The following is a 14,005-nucleotide window of genomic DNA, read 5'->3' as shown; positions in this document are numbered from 1 at the left end:
TAACAGAGTGATTGAAAAACTTTACTGAGCTGTGAAAATGCTTGTGCACTCCCCCGGAGTGCGCTGTTGGAGTCCTTAGTCCAGGGCCCCAGCAGCCCTGACCATCCGTTGCTCTCTATTAATCAGTTGTTGGTGATTAGGACTAATTAATCCATTAATTGGTACTATAACAGTTGCTGCTAACCAGCAGGATACTTGGTTAATTAACTATGTAATCAATATATAATTAGTTGATTAATTAATCATTAATCTGTACTAATGGTTGCTACTTATCAGCAGTTGTAGCGGTCAGCTGGTCAAGCGGTTCTATTCTTTTGCAATAGTAGGAATAAATCCAAGGCACCTTCTCTTGATATATACACTCTGCCAGCACTTTATTTTGGGATGAGAAAAAAAATGAAGCTAATGCGATTTTCTTTCATCAGAGAACCACATTCACAAGTGCAGTCCTACATGAACTTTGCTCGCTTGCGAGCCGACTTTACTTGCACATTCAAGACACATTCTCGATGCAGGAACTGCACATAAAAATGTATTTGCGTTATGAAATAAAATTTTATGATACGGGCCGTAATTTCAAAATGCACACGGCATCCAACACACACAAGAGTGTCGCACGAAGCACCGAGACTGCAGCAAAACTTGCACGTGTACACACCACCAAACTGTCCATGCCGTGAACAGCCGCGGACAGTATTTTGCCGCCTCGTACGCGCCGTGCTGACTGAGCAGAAAGCAACAGCAGCGCCACGAGATGCGATAACCAATGGCGTGTCCACGCAGTCAGAGAAGTTTGAAAACTGAACCTAGTCTAGTAATGTTGACTGTTACTGCAGCAACAGTGACCGGAAGTACAGTAAACCCTTTTTATGTCGAAGTTGTGGAAAGGGAAAAAATTTCGAGATATGCGAAATCACAAGAATAGAAGCCTGCTGGCCGCACATAGAGAATAATGAAGCCTCTTGGGTTACTTTTCGAAATAGCAATTCTAAATAACAACCACATTGTTGTCCAGGTACGACCAGCGTGCAGACGTCTTCTCGTACGGTATCATCCTGTGTGAGGTGATTGTGCGACTGGAGGCAGACCCCGATGTGCTTCCTCGGACGGCCGATTTTGGCGTGGACCGGCTGGCACTGCGCCGGCTTTGCCCGGACGACTGCCCGCCGGCCTTCCTACGTCTGGCACTGGCCTGCTGCCAGGTGGAGCCCTCTGCACGGCCCACCTTCCAGGGCATCGTGGAGCAGCTGGAGGCCATGCTGTCTGGAGATGTGGTAGACGCCGACTCGCCTGTCTCGGATGCCACCGACGACAGTATTGGCAGCGTCCAGGCCATCTGTGAGTGCAGTGAAAGTTATGTGACAACTCTGTTGGTGCCTGTGTTGTGCTCTTTAATGTTCTTGTGCTGCTGCACACATTTTTTAAGGTCTTGTAATCAAGAGTTTGACCTTAGGTAAACGTGTCCACAGGCCATTCAGTGGCATAGTCAGAAGTTTATATATACAGTAGCCGACCGATTTTCCTAACTTCGCGGGGACTGAAAAATACGCCAAAAAATTGCAGTCATAAAAACCAAAGAGTCCGAAAAAGTCGCGTACCCCCGCCCCAAGAGAAAGAATTGTGAGGCTTGGTTCGACTTAAGAAAAATGTCGCAGTTTCTCCCAAAAGGCGGAGCATCGATTGCGATAGCAAATTAATAGACGGCTATACGAAATAAGGATGTTAGTTTTATTGGCCGTATAAAGTTGTAAATATGCGCTTCCTAACTAAATAAGCATGGTGCCACGCGTGCCCAGGTTACATGAACACATCTCGCTCGATGACCACAGAAACTCATTAAAACGCTGGAGTGAGAAAGCGCGCCAGAAGCAGCTGCCTTCCTCTCGCGTTTCACCCGCACGCAGCGTACGGCGCAACTGAAAAAACAAAACAAAAACGGATTCCGCTTAAGCGATTATGACGATAGTGCTTAGCTGACTGGAAAAAAAAAAGAAAGCAAGTGCTGCTCTCTGGAACGTTTTGTCGGCCAAGAAAGAGCGGGCATGGCCTCCGAGACTGGTAGATAGCGTGCGTCTAATAATATTGAAGGCTATACAGGGGGCCACTGGAAGCCAAGCCCGGCCAAACCAAGCCAGCTGAAAATTCAACATGGCGGCCCCCAAGATCGGGTAGCATGCGTGAGACTAATACCCCTGCCAAGCGGGAAAGTTAAGTGCACTTACGGAGAGTGTCACTCGGTTTAAGTGCACTTTGCCAAATCTAAACGGCACAAGCGGAGTGTCACTCGCAGAAGAGTGCACTCCGGTCGGAGTGCGTTCACGAAACGCACTTTGCTGGTCGAGTGCGTAACCTCGCCGCCAGCGGTTTGAATGGTACAGAATGCAATGCATAAAAAAAGGACACAGAAGTTCGTTTTAGTTTTTGAACAGCTAAACACAAAATAATTAGTGTTTAGCGAGAAGCGAAACAGCACACTAATGAACAAAATTATCGTATACGCAGCTTCGTCGCACGCCGCCATTATAGTGTTCTAGAATAGGGGTAGTGGGCTCAGATGACGGCTCCGCATGAGGCCCTTGATGTCGCCTCCGAGAGATGGCGCTTCAAACATTCTCACCTGAAACGTTTTGCAGTCTTGCGACTACGCTATGCGGGTTATTTCACTGCATAGCGTAAATCTAAAGGAGTTCTTGCTATCTGCATTACCGTAAAGGCGTAAATTCGCATTTTGTGCTATATATAAACTGCGACGGCTCGGGCGGCGTTATCGATGGCCTCGCGAGTGCATGAATTTGGGCGCTGGTTCGCCACCGCAGTGGGCAGCTTGCGGCAGTTTGTAGCAGTTACTGTGACGATAACGTGAGCACGATAATTCGTTTTATATATATGAGCACGATGATTCGTTATATATATTGACACGTATACATGTTTATCTTTCACCGGTGGCCGCTTTCCATCGGCTAACAAATGTTAAACGTTATTGCTCGGCGCAGGACGCGCCTGTATCTGAAGTTTCTAGAACGTTATCAATGCTTCTTTCTGTTGCCTGTTTTCACCGACGCTTATGTTATCTGATTGTATGACCGACACGAATTGTCTAGAACTTTCTGGAAGACACACGGGCACCAAGGAATAATCTGGAACATTCGATGACTCATGTATAAAAGCCGACGCGTTTCGCCGCTGAGCAGATTTTCGACGATCGCCGACTGTGTTCGCCGCTTTCGTTGTGCTTCGAGTGTAGCTTGCTTTTGTGGACACAGGTTCGCCCAATAAAGAATCAGTGTCGTAATACACAGTTTTACGACCGTTTACTTCAGCGTCACTACTACGTGACAATATATATATATATATATATATAATGAACGAGAAGAAAGGGAACCGAGGGGCCCGATTATTTTAATAAGCATATCATAAGAAGCCAACAAACTATAACACCAAGGACAGCCTGTTGTCCTTGGTGTTATTGTTTGTTGGCTTCTTATGATTTGCTTATATATATATATGTATATATATATATAGTACTAGTTATCACCGTGTAATCGTCCACTGCGGTCCACTAAGGCCAGCGTCGAGCTAGCGCGGCTCTCATTAGCAGTGGACTGCTGCCCAAGCTGACCGCACTTGGTCAAGTTGCGGGCAGTTTTCTTGCATCATAAATGCATATACACGACGTGCGGGTACACATCGCCGGAAAGAAAAACACGGCGCATATATTTATGCAAAAATTATTTTCCTTAAAATATCAAACAAGCTTATTTCTAATTGTATAATTGTAATTGAATTCGAGCAATGATTTCAGCGAGCAGGCGGCATTGCTCTTTAAGCGCATAAAATTGCTTTTGTTTTCGAATGCACTTTCAAGTTCGTGCAAATTTATTAGGATTAGCATCGAAACAAAAGCGGTGTACACTATTGTTGCAGCAGTGAAAAATAAGCAAAATCAGCCCAACCAAAGAATACTCAAAGTACTGCACAGATTACAAAAATATTACAAATCTCCAGCTGCTAGTGCATGTGGAAAATATTTCTTTGTACGTACAACAAAACAATGTTTACAAAATAAAACAAACAATTTTTTTTTCTCACAGAGCACACACTAGATACAAAGCACTTTAAGAGCATGCCTAAGAATATGCAGTACGGCGAAATGAAAAAAAAAAAAACACTCTTTGCCGTTAACGACGTCAACGAAGTCTCTAATTATGTAACGCGGCTCAAAGTGCAATTGGCACATGGCACATGTCTGATCAAGCTTCTTGTCTTCACGGTGTAAGTTTCTTTCTCACTGATGTCTCCTTTCTTCGTCTTGTGGGACAGTGAAAAGAGACGCCTTCGGCGAGTCTTTCACTCGACTATAGCCTGTCCGGCACCCTGGTGAAAAACAGTAATTGCGCCGGAGTTTCTTAGCGCACCGTAGAACGAGCACAAAGGAAGTCCGAGGACGTTGCAGAGGCAAGTCGACGAACGTTGCACTTTACAAAAACAATCAAAATCAAGTCGATTCGTGTCCTCGTGTGCAGACTGCAGCAAGCCAATGGCAATGACGGGAGCGCGCACACTGGCACGGGTCTTCAGGTGTAACTAGCTCCAGCGCCCCTAGCGGCCTCCGGCTCCGGCGACATGCGCGGCTTCAGCTGGAAGCGTGCGCCGCATAGGGCAGAGAGCACACTACCCAATATTCTAGTACACTGTACCGCCATGTTGTTCTGGATTGGCTAGGTATTCGTCTTGGCCGGCATTGACTTTGCAACACCTCATAGTAAAAGAAATGACGTTTTTGTTGAGAAAAAATAGATCAAGTTTGTTTTTATTTATAATACCACGTAAAACAATCACTTTTTAGAAGTTTTTTTTTCTTTTTTATCTACATATTCAAAAAACGCGCTCGTGTCTGTCGCCATGTTTCTTTACGGCGAGTGTACTCCGTTTTCCCGTTTAGCACCGCGTAGCCTAAAGTGTCACTCAAGGTCCCGAAGTGCACTCCCCGTAAGTGCACGGAACTTGCCCGCTTGACAGGGGTATAAATACCGACCGCAACATCGCCCGAGGTTAGCGGTATAGAAAACATCATGATGGCAACTCTGGGCTGCTCACCAAAACTTGCTCATTCATGCACCCAGAATGGAGGCCGAAATTCCCTAGTCAAGTCGGCCAGTTGAACCAACACCTGTTGAACAGGCCAAGTGAAACTCGCTGTGCATATTTTTTCACTGCTGCCCATATGATTATTGATGGACCCGCCTATGCGCATTGTTCTGTTTATAACATTTTCAGTGTTTATTTGTTTATTTTAGCCAGGATTGCGTTATCTTGCGAGCGCTCACATGAATTCACGGGGAGCTTGTTAGGACTGTCAACAACTTCATCTTCGGCGATGGCTTATGTCTTGTGTGGCATGTGCGATCATTTGGATGAATCGTCTTGGTGGCGACGATTGTTGACCATTTTTGTGTATGTAAGTGGTCGATTGTGCACGATAAGGAATGGGTTGTTCGAATTAACTTGTGTGTGTGTTTATTTAACAAGAAATTTAGTTCGCTCCGCGGTAAAGTTTCAGGCTCTTTCTGTGTTCTCAAATTGCGCAATCTGTTCACATCTGTGCGCCCACTAACCTCATGATTCCAAAAAGCCACGTTAGAAACATGATCTTTCCGTTTTCTTGAACCAGTACGTGAGCTGTTGCCAGTTAGAGCTATGGGAAGTCCGCGTGGCAGATCGAAGAAGTAAGGCGACTGTTGCAATGCACCTGTAGATCGTCAGCGCATTTGTCAACGCGGTTATAGGCTGACTTTTTTTGAACTTGTGAATCGATAAGTCGCGCAGTGTGTGCTGCTATGAGATGCAGAATATGCAAAGGCACAAATGGAACCGAGATCGAGTTTTCTCAGACTTGCAAAATTTTTACAATAATCTGTTCAGGTCAGCCTGAACAGGTCAACCATGTAGTGCTGATGACATGCTGATTGCAAAATAAACTGCACCACCAAGTTTACCAACTGCCAAGTTCAGCAACTGCCTTGCGGAATAGATAGCATTACATTTGCTAAATGTGTTGAGCATCGACAAGATCGAACGACCTACAGAACGCTGATTTGCGCCCGACAAGTTATGTCAATAAGGACGGGTGTGCTGGGCCAGGAAAGCTAAGAAACCGCCACAACAAACAGGTGGGAGCTCGGCAGGTAGGTGAATGGCCCCGAATTCACGCAGAAACAAATATAGGAATGCTAGGCACTGCCACGCCGTTCAAATAGGTGAATGTTGAAGAGTGCAACAGTGACAGAAAGTAATTTTAAGTATGGGGGGACCGCATAAAAGGCGTCAAAAACGAGTCGAGAGAGTGTCTCGTCACTGCCCGATCACTCAACACCAGACGGCCGTGGCCAGTCGCCTAGCTGAGGCTCACCTACCCTGTCGTAACACGTGCTTAGATTTCTCATAAATAAATGAAACATAGTTTCATTTCTCTTCAGAATAAGCTGCAAGTGTAAACCTTGCGCCCACGTTCATCTCCTGCGTGCACACACGTTGAAATCTGGCGCACGCACGTACGATCGAGGGGGGAGGGAGGCGATAAGGCGGCGAGCGCGGCACGCAGTCGCGTCACTTCACTAGGGACATCTCCGCCTCGCAAATCTAGGGAACCGCACAAGACGAGATCTGGCAACACTGGCGTGTCCTGGTGGGGATTTAGTTGCTCCCGGGTAGCATGGCTCGGAGCGAGCGATTTAAAAATCGAACATTGGCACCTTGATTTGTCTGAAAAATCGGTCGCGAAAATGCATTAGCTCTATGGGAACCCTGATGGTACATCTATGAAGTCCAGAATATCCAACAAGTCCGAATTTTTGGAGTCCGAGAAATCCGTCGGCTACTGTATATATAATGGACTTGTTCTACGATTTTACAATTGTCACTATATATATAAAATGCGACATTCATAAAATCATTTGCCGAGCCTTCTGTTAGAAGGCTTCTTTTGCTGAAAGGACGCAAGAGGGGCACTTGTTGTGAACAAATTTATAAAGACGAGTTCCTGTAGAAAGCAAAATCAGCAACTGCAGAATTTGTTTAAAAATGTTTAAAAAAGTAACTATGGTTATAAAACTGTTGCTTGTCAGCCACTGCTGTTTCAAGTTTTCCTGCTGCTTGTGTGCTGCGTCTACAGGTAAATCGTCGTTAATAAAGAATGTATCCATCAAAAGGCATGTGCTCCGTAGCTGAGGTGCACGCTTTATAGAAATGCTCTCTTATTCAATGTCGTGTCCTCAGGATTGTGCTAATGTTGAAGGTCACGGGCTGGCAGGATGTATATATATATAGTAGCCGGGTCTCGCGGGCACCGTAAAGTAGTCCGAAAAATTGAACAATGCTGAAAAACTCGATCACCCCCCCCCCCCCCTGAAAAAAAAGAAAGAACGGGAAATTTATCACGTTTAGAGCGGCTTAAGAAAATCACTAATACAGTCGAGTCCCGCTACAGCGACATTCACAGGACACGCGAAAAATTTCGTTGTGGCGGGACTTCGTTGATGCAAAATTGGTTTGTATATACGTACGCCAAACGGCAAAGCCGCGAATGAAACCGAAATCATTGTCCGGGAAATCTTTGCGGCGTCGGGTGGGCAAAGGTTGAGACGTAAAGTGTCAACTTCGCGAGAGGATGCATTTCGCACCGCTGTTACAGCATTTTTCATACGATGCGGGCACCGTCGCATTGAAGCGGGTTGAATTATCACAATTTCACTGCATATTTATGACAGTCGGCAAGCTTGCGCTTACCGGAAGATTTATTTCCAGAAGTCGGTCAACCTGGATTTCTTAATGCTTCACGGCAAGCAAAGGCGGTACACGAGTCTCACAGTCCATTAAAAGAGCCATGGCAATTTTCATGGGTTCTGATAACTTTTCTGATGAGATGAAAAGAATCCATTACTTTCAAAGCAGTCGCTGGAGTCGGTGTGTCTAGTAGATTGTCATTTTCCCCAGACGACGAGACGTTAGCATCTTGTTGAAAACAGCATCTGCAGCGCGGCCCCTCGGGCGCTATCTTGAAAGCAATCTGTGACGTGCACTAAGTGAGCGCCCGTGCGGGCCTCATCTTCAAAGCGATCTGCGACGTGGGCAGAGTGCAACTAGTACCAGTAGTGTCGTGTGCGCTGTGTTTTTAATGTTTAGTTCGCGGTGAAGCGAGAGACGGCACGGAGGTCAATTCGCTTGCTGCTATTGCCATGCCTTCTCACTCCAGCGTGTTGACACACAGTTTCTGCGGTTACCGAGCACGTGACACCGTGCTCGGTAATTTAGTTAGCGAATGTTTACAAGTTTATACGGCCAATAAAACTATCTTTAGTTCGTATAGCTGTCTACTAATCTGCTATCGCAATCGATGCTTAGCAATCGCAGTCGATGCTCGCAATCGATAATCGAACTGCGAGATTTTTTCCTTCCGCTTTCTGCCTCGGTGATCATATGTGCCTTCTCCTCGAGAGAGAGAAATTAACACTTCTTCGTTGGCGTAGCCATTTCATACCACAGGAAACGGCAACGATTGCGGTGATCCCCTGCAGTGTCGTGCAGGCACGTGATGACCACGCGTGGCTATGGATTGCAGTGGCTTAAATCGGTACTTTGAATTTGTTTTCGTTTGCGAGAACCTCGTTCAAGTGGACATGCGATCGTCAAAGCTTTGGAAGGGCCTTCTAATTTGACTTTCAATTTGAATTTCAAATTTCAATTGAATTTCAATTCAGTCCCAGTTTCATTCTCGAAAAGTTCGTTGAAGCGGAAATACCGAATAAAACGCCTTCGTTTTAAGGGACTTTTTTGTATTACTTTCTAAGGGCAGCTGACAGGGAATCAAAATCTTCGTTGTGGCGGAAATTTCGCTGTGGGGGATTCGACTGTAATGTAGGGGGATTGCTGTAGGGGGATTCGATGGCAGGGCATCGCTTGGAGGCGATCATTGCTTGGACTTGAGCAAAAGTGACATCTTGTCTGTATACAGTTGACTAGAGCGTCACCGCGTTGGCGATCTCCGTTGGCGGAGATCGCCAACGAGCCATGTTTCATCGCACCACTTGGCTCTCGTGAAGGCACAAGAGGTGGCTCCGATCAGCCAAACGCAAAGCCGCACAAACATGCACAAAGATGCGACATCTCCGAGACACGAGCCACGTTTGTTTGCACCACTTGGCTCTCACGAAGGAGGTGGCGCCGATCACACAAATGCGAAGCCGTACAAACACACACAGATGGGATGCTTCCGAGACGCACCTGCTCTGTGAACACCACATGCAGAATAGCAAACGAAACATAAAAAAGAAAGAAAAAGAAACACGGACCTCACATTGAGTGCTTATGAGGATAGTGCTGACCGAAAGAAAAAAAAAATCACCAGCCATTCCCCTGTCGAGAAAATGGGGGTAAGCGAAGCTTGTCGTGTGTGTACCTGACCTACTACTTTCCCTTCCCTTTCGTTCTACTTTTCCTTCCCTTTCGTGCAACGTTTTACTTCCGTTGCGTTGTACGATTCTCTGCTCGTTGCTGTTGTCGCTTGCATTCGATGTCTCGAGTTTGGTCGGTGGCGTGGTTAGCAGCATTCGCCCGCCATTGCTGCTTGTGATTTTTCGAAATTAAATTGCTTCAAAAGTTAAATCTGTCATGTAAGACAATGAATGGCTCTTACTCTCTTAAGCAATGGCTCGAACCACCTTAAACGCGACCTCCCCATTACGACGGCAGAAGTGAAATTCTGTGCCGGAATGATGAGCGGCAACGGAGCCACTGTGGAAGACAATGACAAACGCGGCATCAGTGGCACAAGCGCATGCCACAACCCGAGGGGCGCCAACAAGCCAGCTGCGGAAGACGACGGCGCTTGAGCCTATGCTGCTGATGATACCGCGTACGCATACACCGACCCCGACACAAGTGAGCCTATAAAGCTTCGCTTCAAAGTGGTGTCCCTTAAAGTGTTTTGTCAGCCAAGGAAGAGCAGGCATGGCCTCCAAGATGGCGGATAGTGTGAGCCTCCCAATCTCGGAGGCTATAGAGTGGGCCACTTGAAGCCAAACCTGGCCAAGCCAGTGGAAAATCCAACATGGCGGCCTCCAAGATCGGGTAGCATGGCTACAGTGTCTAGAATAGGGGAAGTGTGCAGACCGCGCCGCTGGCTCTGAGGCCGCTCCGCTATGCACCGAAACAAAAGGTCCTGGGGGCGCTGACACCCGCTTACACGCTCGCTCGCCGCGAAATCGTCTGCTCACGGCGCAGTAAATCGGCCGAGCTTGGCGACGGGTCCTAAGTTTCGCTGCGTTCTTTCTGTGACTTGAACGCATTCTTTTTATTCGCCAACATATGTGTCGTGCCGCTGTGAATTTTTTCGCCGTGAATTTCGTTTTTGCAGATCGCTCTCGGATCTCGCGCTTCTTTATATACCCCGCGGCTCCTTTAACATGCTGATACAGCACAATTTCCAAGCCCAACTGCAATGGATCACAAGCGCATTGAAATTTGTGGCGTTTAGCCGAAGTGCGGTTAGGATGGCGCTATCAAGAGTGACGCACTTTGGCAAATACGCGGCGTACGAGAAAAAAAAAATATGGTGCTTTACGTGCCAAAACAACGATCCGATTATGAGGCACGCCGTAGTGGGGGACTCCGGAAATTTGGACCACCTGGGGTTCTTGAACGTGCACATAAATCTAAGTACACGGGTGTTGTACAATTTCACCCCCAGCGAAATGTGGCTGCCGTGGCCGGGATTCGATCCCGCGACCTCGTGCTCAGCAGCCCAGCACCATAACCACTGAGAAAAGCTGGCAAATTCGCTTCGGATAGAGTGAACTGTTGAAATACGATCTGGTGACAGTTGTATATTTGTTTAAATGTTTATTTGCTTTAATTGTTTTTGCTGTTTTTCTTCTATGATTAAAACACGGATCTGCTTAAAAAAAAAAACTTTTTTTTTTTATTCTAGAAATAATTGACACTAAAATACAGAACAAAATCCTAAATTGCAGCTGGCACTTTGGGTTTTTTCAATCCGAACAAACATAGTGCACACTATTTTCAAAAGGCTGGCTTTCTGCCTCAAACAAGTATACTGACATGGGGTAGATCCAACATGAGTTATTGCCATTCAAGTTGGTCTTCTTAGTTTCTGGTGCTTCCTGCTTTCGCTTGCTGAAGGTTGATCTTCATTGAGGGACTTAGTAAAAAAATGAAGCCTAGAGAAGAAAGAACTTCATTGTGTTGTTTGTCAGTTCCTCCTGGTGTGCCTGACATCCGACACTGGGCACATTCAGCATGATGTGAAGAACTTCCATTCATACAGTCTCGGTGAAGCTTGTTCCAACTGAACCACATTGTGAACACATCTTCTAAAGCGTCCACAAATGCACATAGGTGGACTGAAGGATACAGAAGACCTCTGATTGCAAAAAGCTGTAAAGGAGGAGAGACCCTCATCTGCGTCTTCAGCAGATGTTAAAAGCTGATTCATTTCCGACACTTTGTAACCATCACCCTCTTTACTCGCTCTTCTTTCGGCACACCGAACAACAACTTAATTTTCCTTGCATGATTTGTACCCGCTCTTGCAGCCGGGTACAAAACAGTGACTCTGCCGTTGGCTCATTGCGCCTTCTCAAAGTAGCTGTAGTGGACAGTGTGCTTCGCGAAGTCCACCGAAGACGAAGACAAAGAAGAAGCTCATCATCATGGCTGCGACATCAGCTTAGTTGCCCCGACGAATAAATATTTATTTGTTCCGAGTCTTCTGTTCCCACATAGCATTTGCACACAGAAAAACAACTCACCACATATGCAGTCGAGGATCCAAGCACACAAAAGCATGTGTTTCACGCGGCGGCCTGACGTGTAAGCGAGAGAGAGCGCCATCTAGCAGAAGCATCGCCAAGCGGCGTTAACGCTTCCCATACACGCTGCTTGGCGGTAATCACACTTCAAGTATTCTAGGCACTGTAGCATGGCTTGGAACAAGTGATTTAGTCCACAAAATCGAACTTTGGCAATTAAATTTTTGCCAAAAATGAGTCGTGAAAATGCATTAGCTCTACGGGAACCCTGATGGTGCATTTATGAACTCTGGAATATCCAACAAGTCCGAATTTTTAAGAGTCTGAAAAGTCCGTTGGCTACTGTACATAGTAGTACGCCGCACAAACGGCCACACTTTTTATTTCAAGATACAATGGCCAGCTTTCAGGGTGCAGGCCAATGCACGATGTGTACAGGAAAACTCTTTTCAAGTAAAAACAATGTACCAATTAGCGAACAAAGAGTATTTATTGCAGTATGCGACATACACTTAAACGTCGTCACTTGCAGAGTCCTCGGACTCCAAGCTGGTGCTGTGTTGCGGTGCACACTTGTCGCACAAAAGTCACCTTCGGCACCGTCCAAGCTGTTGGAGATTCCGGTGACCTTAGAACTTCAGGATATAATGTCCGTCGACATCGAGCTCCGCACGGACAGGATCCAGCCAAGCACAGTCGCAAGTGATGCCCTCTTGAGCCGTCTGGTCGGCGTCTGTTCGTGTGGCTTGCCATCCATTCCATGTACTACCTTCGAAATTCAACCTTAGAAGGCCGATTTACACGGACATCTAGTGGTTGCAGCATGCCTTTGAGGCCACCCATTATAACAGCCTGACACGGTGCAGCTGTTCTCAGTCGCGTATTCGTGGGTGATGATGATGATCTATCGCATTCTCTCGTTCCATCTGTAGACAAAGCCTGGAAGCTCGCATGTTGAAGATCTGTGGGTCAAGGAAAGGTGGGTGTGGCCCTTGCGTGTTTATTTTTTCTTTTTGGATACGTAGTTTGCAAAAACGGGGTGTGGTCCATTTATGTCTGGAGCCAAAGAAGGTCGAGACCAAATCGGAAAAAGGGTTTGGGCGGGATTTCGATTGGCTGGATACATTCAGCTGGAAGCGCGGCAGGCTTCTTCCATCAACGTAACGTTGCACGGAGCGGGCGAGACCCGGTCGAAAGAATCGACTGCATACACGGTCGTATGTGCGCAAGACGCCTAAGTGCCCAGCCAAGAGAGCATCGTGAAGTTGGCCGAAGACAGTTGAACGCAGGTGTGATGCAATGACGAGCAGAAGGTCAGGGCCATGGAAATCAAAACTACGGCAGTATAATGTCCCCTCCTTGAGGAGAAACGTCTGGAGAGAGGCGTCCACTAGCGGCTTGGCTTTCCGCTTGCCCTTCAATTTCTGAAGGAGGGTTTCTGCAACGGCGACCATGACAGAACAAGGGTATCCGGCTGATTGCAGCCGTGCAACCTGGCAGTTAAAGCTTTCCTGCATTTTGTGAGAGCAAGACCTCACCAACGACGCCTCAAGACTGTAAAAAGCTTGTAAAAAGGGTAATAGTCTCCATGTGTCTCCAAAAGGCCTCAGGTGGTTCCGTACATGCATAAAGTGGCCCACAATCTAAAAAAAGTGGCCAGTAGGTACAAAGTACCTATTGTTTTTTCGGCTCCACGGAAGCTCGCTGGCCTGTGCCCTCGCATCGCAGACCCGCAGAAGTTGACCCACTGTGGTAAAAGCCATACAAGGCCGTATGTGACTTGCGCGGTCGGTGTGGTGTACGAAATTCCACTTGATTGCGGCAGGGTTTATATCGATCAGACAGGCCGTTGCATCAATGATAGAGCAAGGGAACACGAGCTGTCTATCAAGAATAAGATTAGTGCACATTTACCTATGCACTGTAATTCCTGCACATGTGAGGCAGACTTTTTCAATATCCGCATTCTCGGCGAAAGCAAAGATTCCCTGGCACGGGAGTTAATGGAGGCTTATTTTATCGCTATGAAACGTGACATCTGTGTCAGCGATACGTCTGTGGCTTTACGCACCACTGAACGCCAGTTTCTGCACCATATGATTGGGTAACGATGCAAACTTTGAGTTATGTGCTTATGTGCGCAAATGTACCTGCGCACAAGGCCATCTTCTCCTATAAAT

General features: G+C 46.7%; 1 protein-coding gene across 2 annotated transcripts in view; it reads left to right on the top strand.

The window, feature by feature from the left end:
* Nucleotides 1–14,005, top strand: part of LOC119433384 (dual specificity testis-specific protein kinase 1-like) — a 113,715-nt gene that overhangs the window by 92,145 nt on the left and 7,565 nt on the right. For both annotated transcript variants that reach the window (XM_037700559.2, XM_049658607.1), the window contains exon 4: nt 1,016–1,338. In XM_037700559.2, the coding sequence (XP_037556487.1) occupies nt 1,016–1,338 (323 nt within the window). The remainder of the gene's footprint in view (nt 1–1,015; nt 1,339–14,005) is intronic.

This window comes from Dermacentor silvarum, chromosome 11, assembly GCF_013339745.2.
Source record: "Dermacentor silvarum isolate Dsil-2018 chromosome 11, BIME_Dsil_1.4, whole genome shotgun sequence".
NCBI lineage: Eukaryota > Metazoa > Arthropoda > Arachnida > Ixodida > Ixodidae > Dermacentor > Dermacentor silvarum.
Note: the sequence above shows the minus strand (reverse complement) of the source record. Positions and strands in the feature narration are given on the sequence as shown.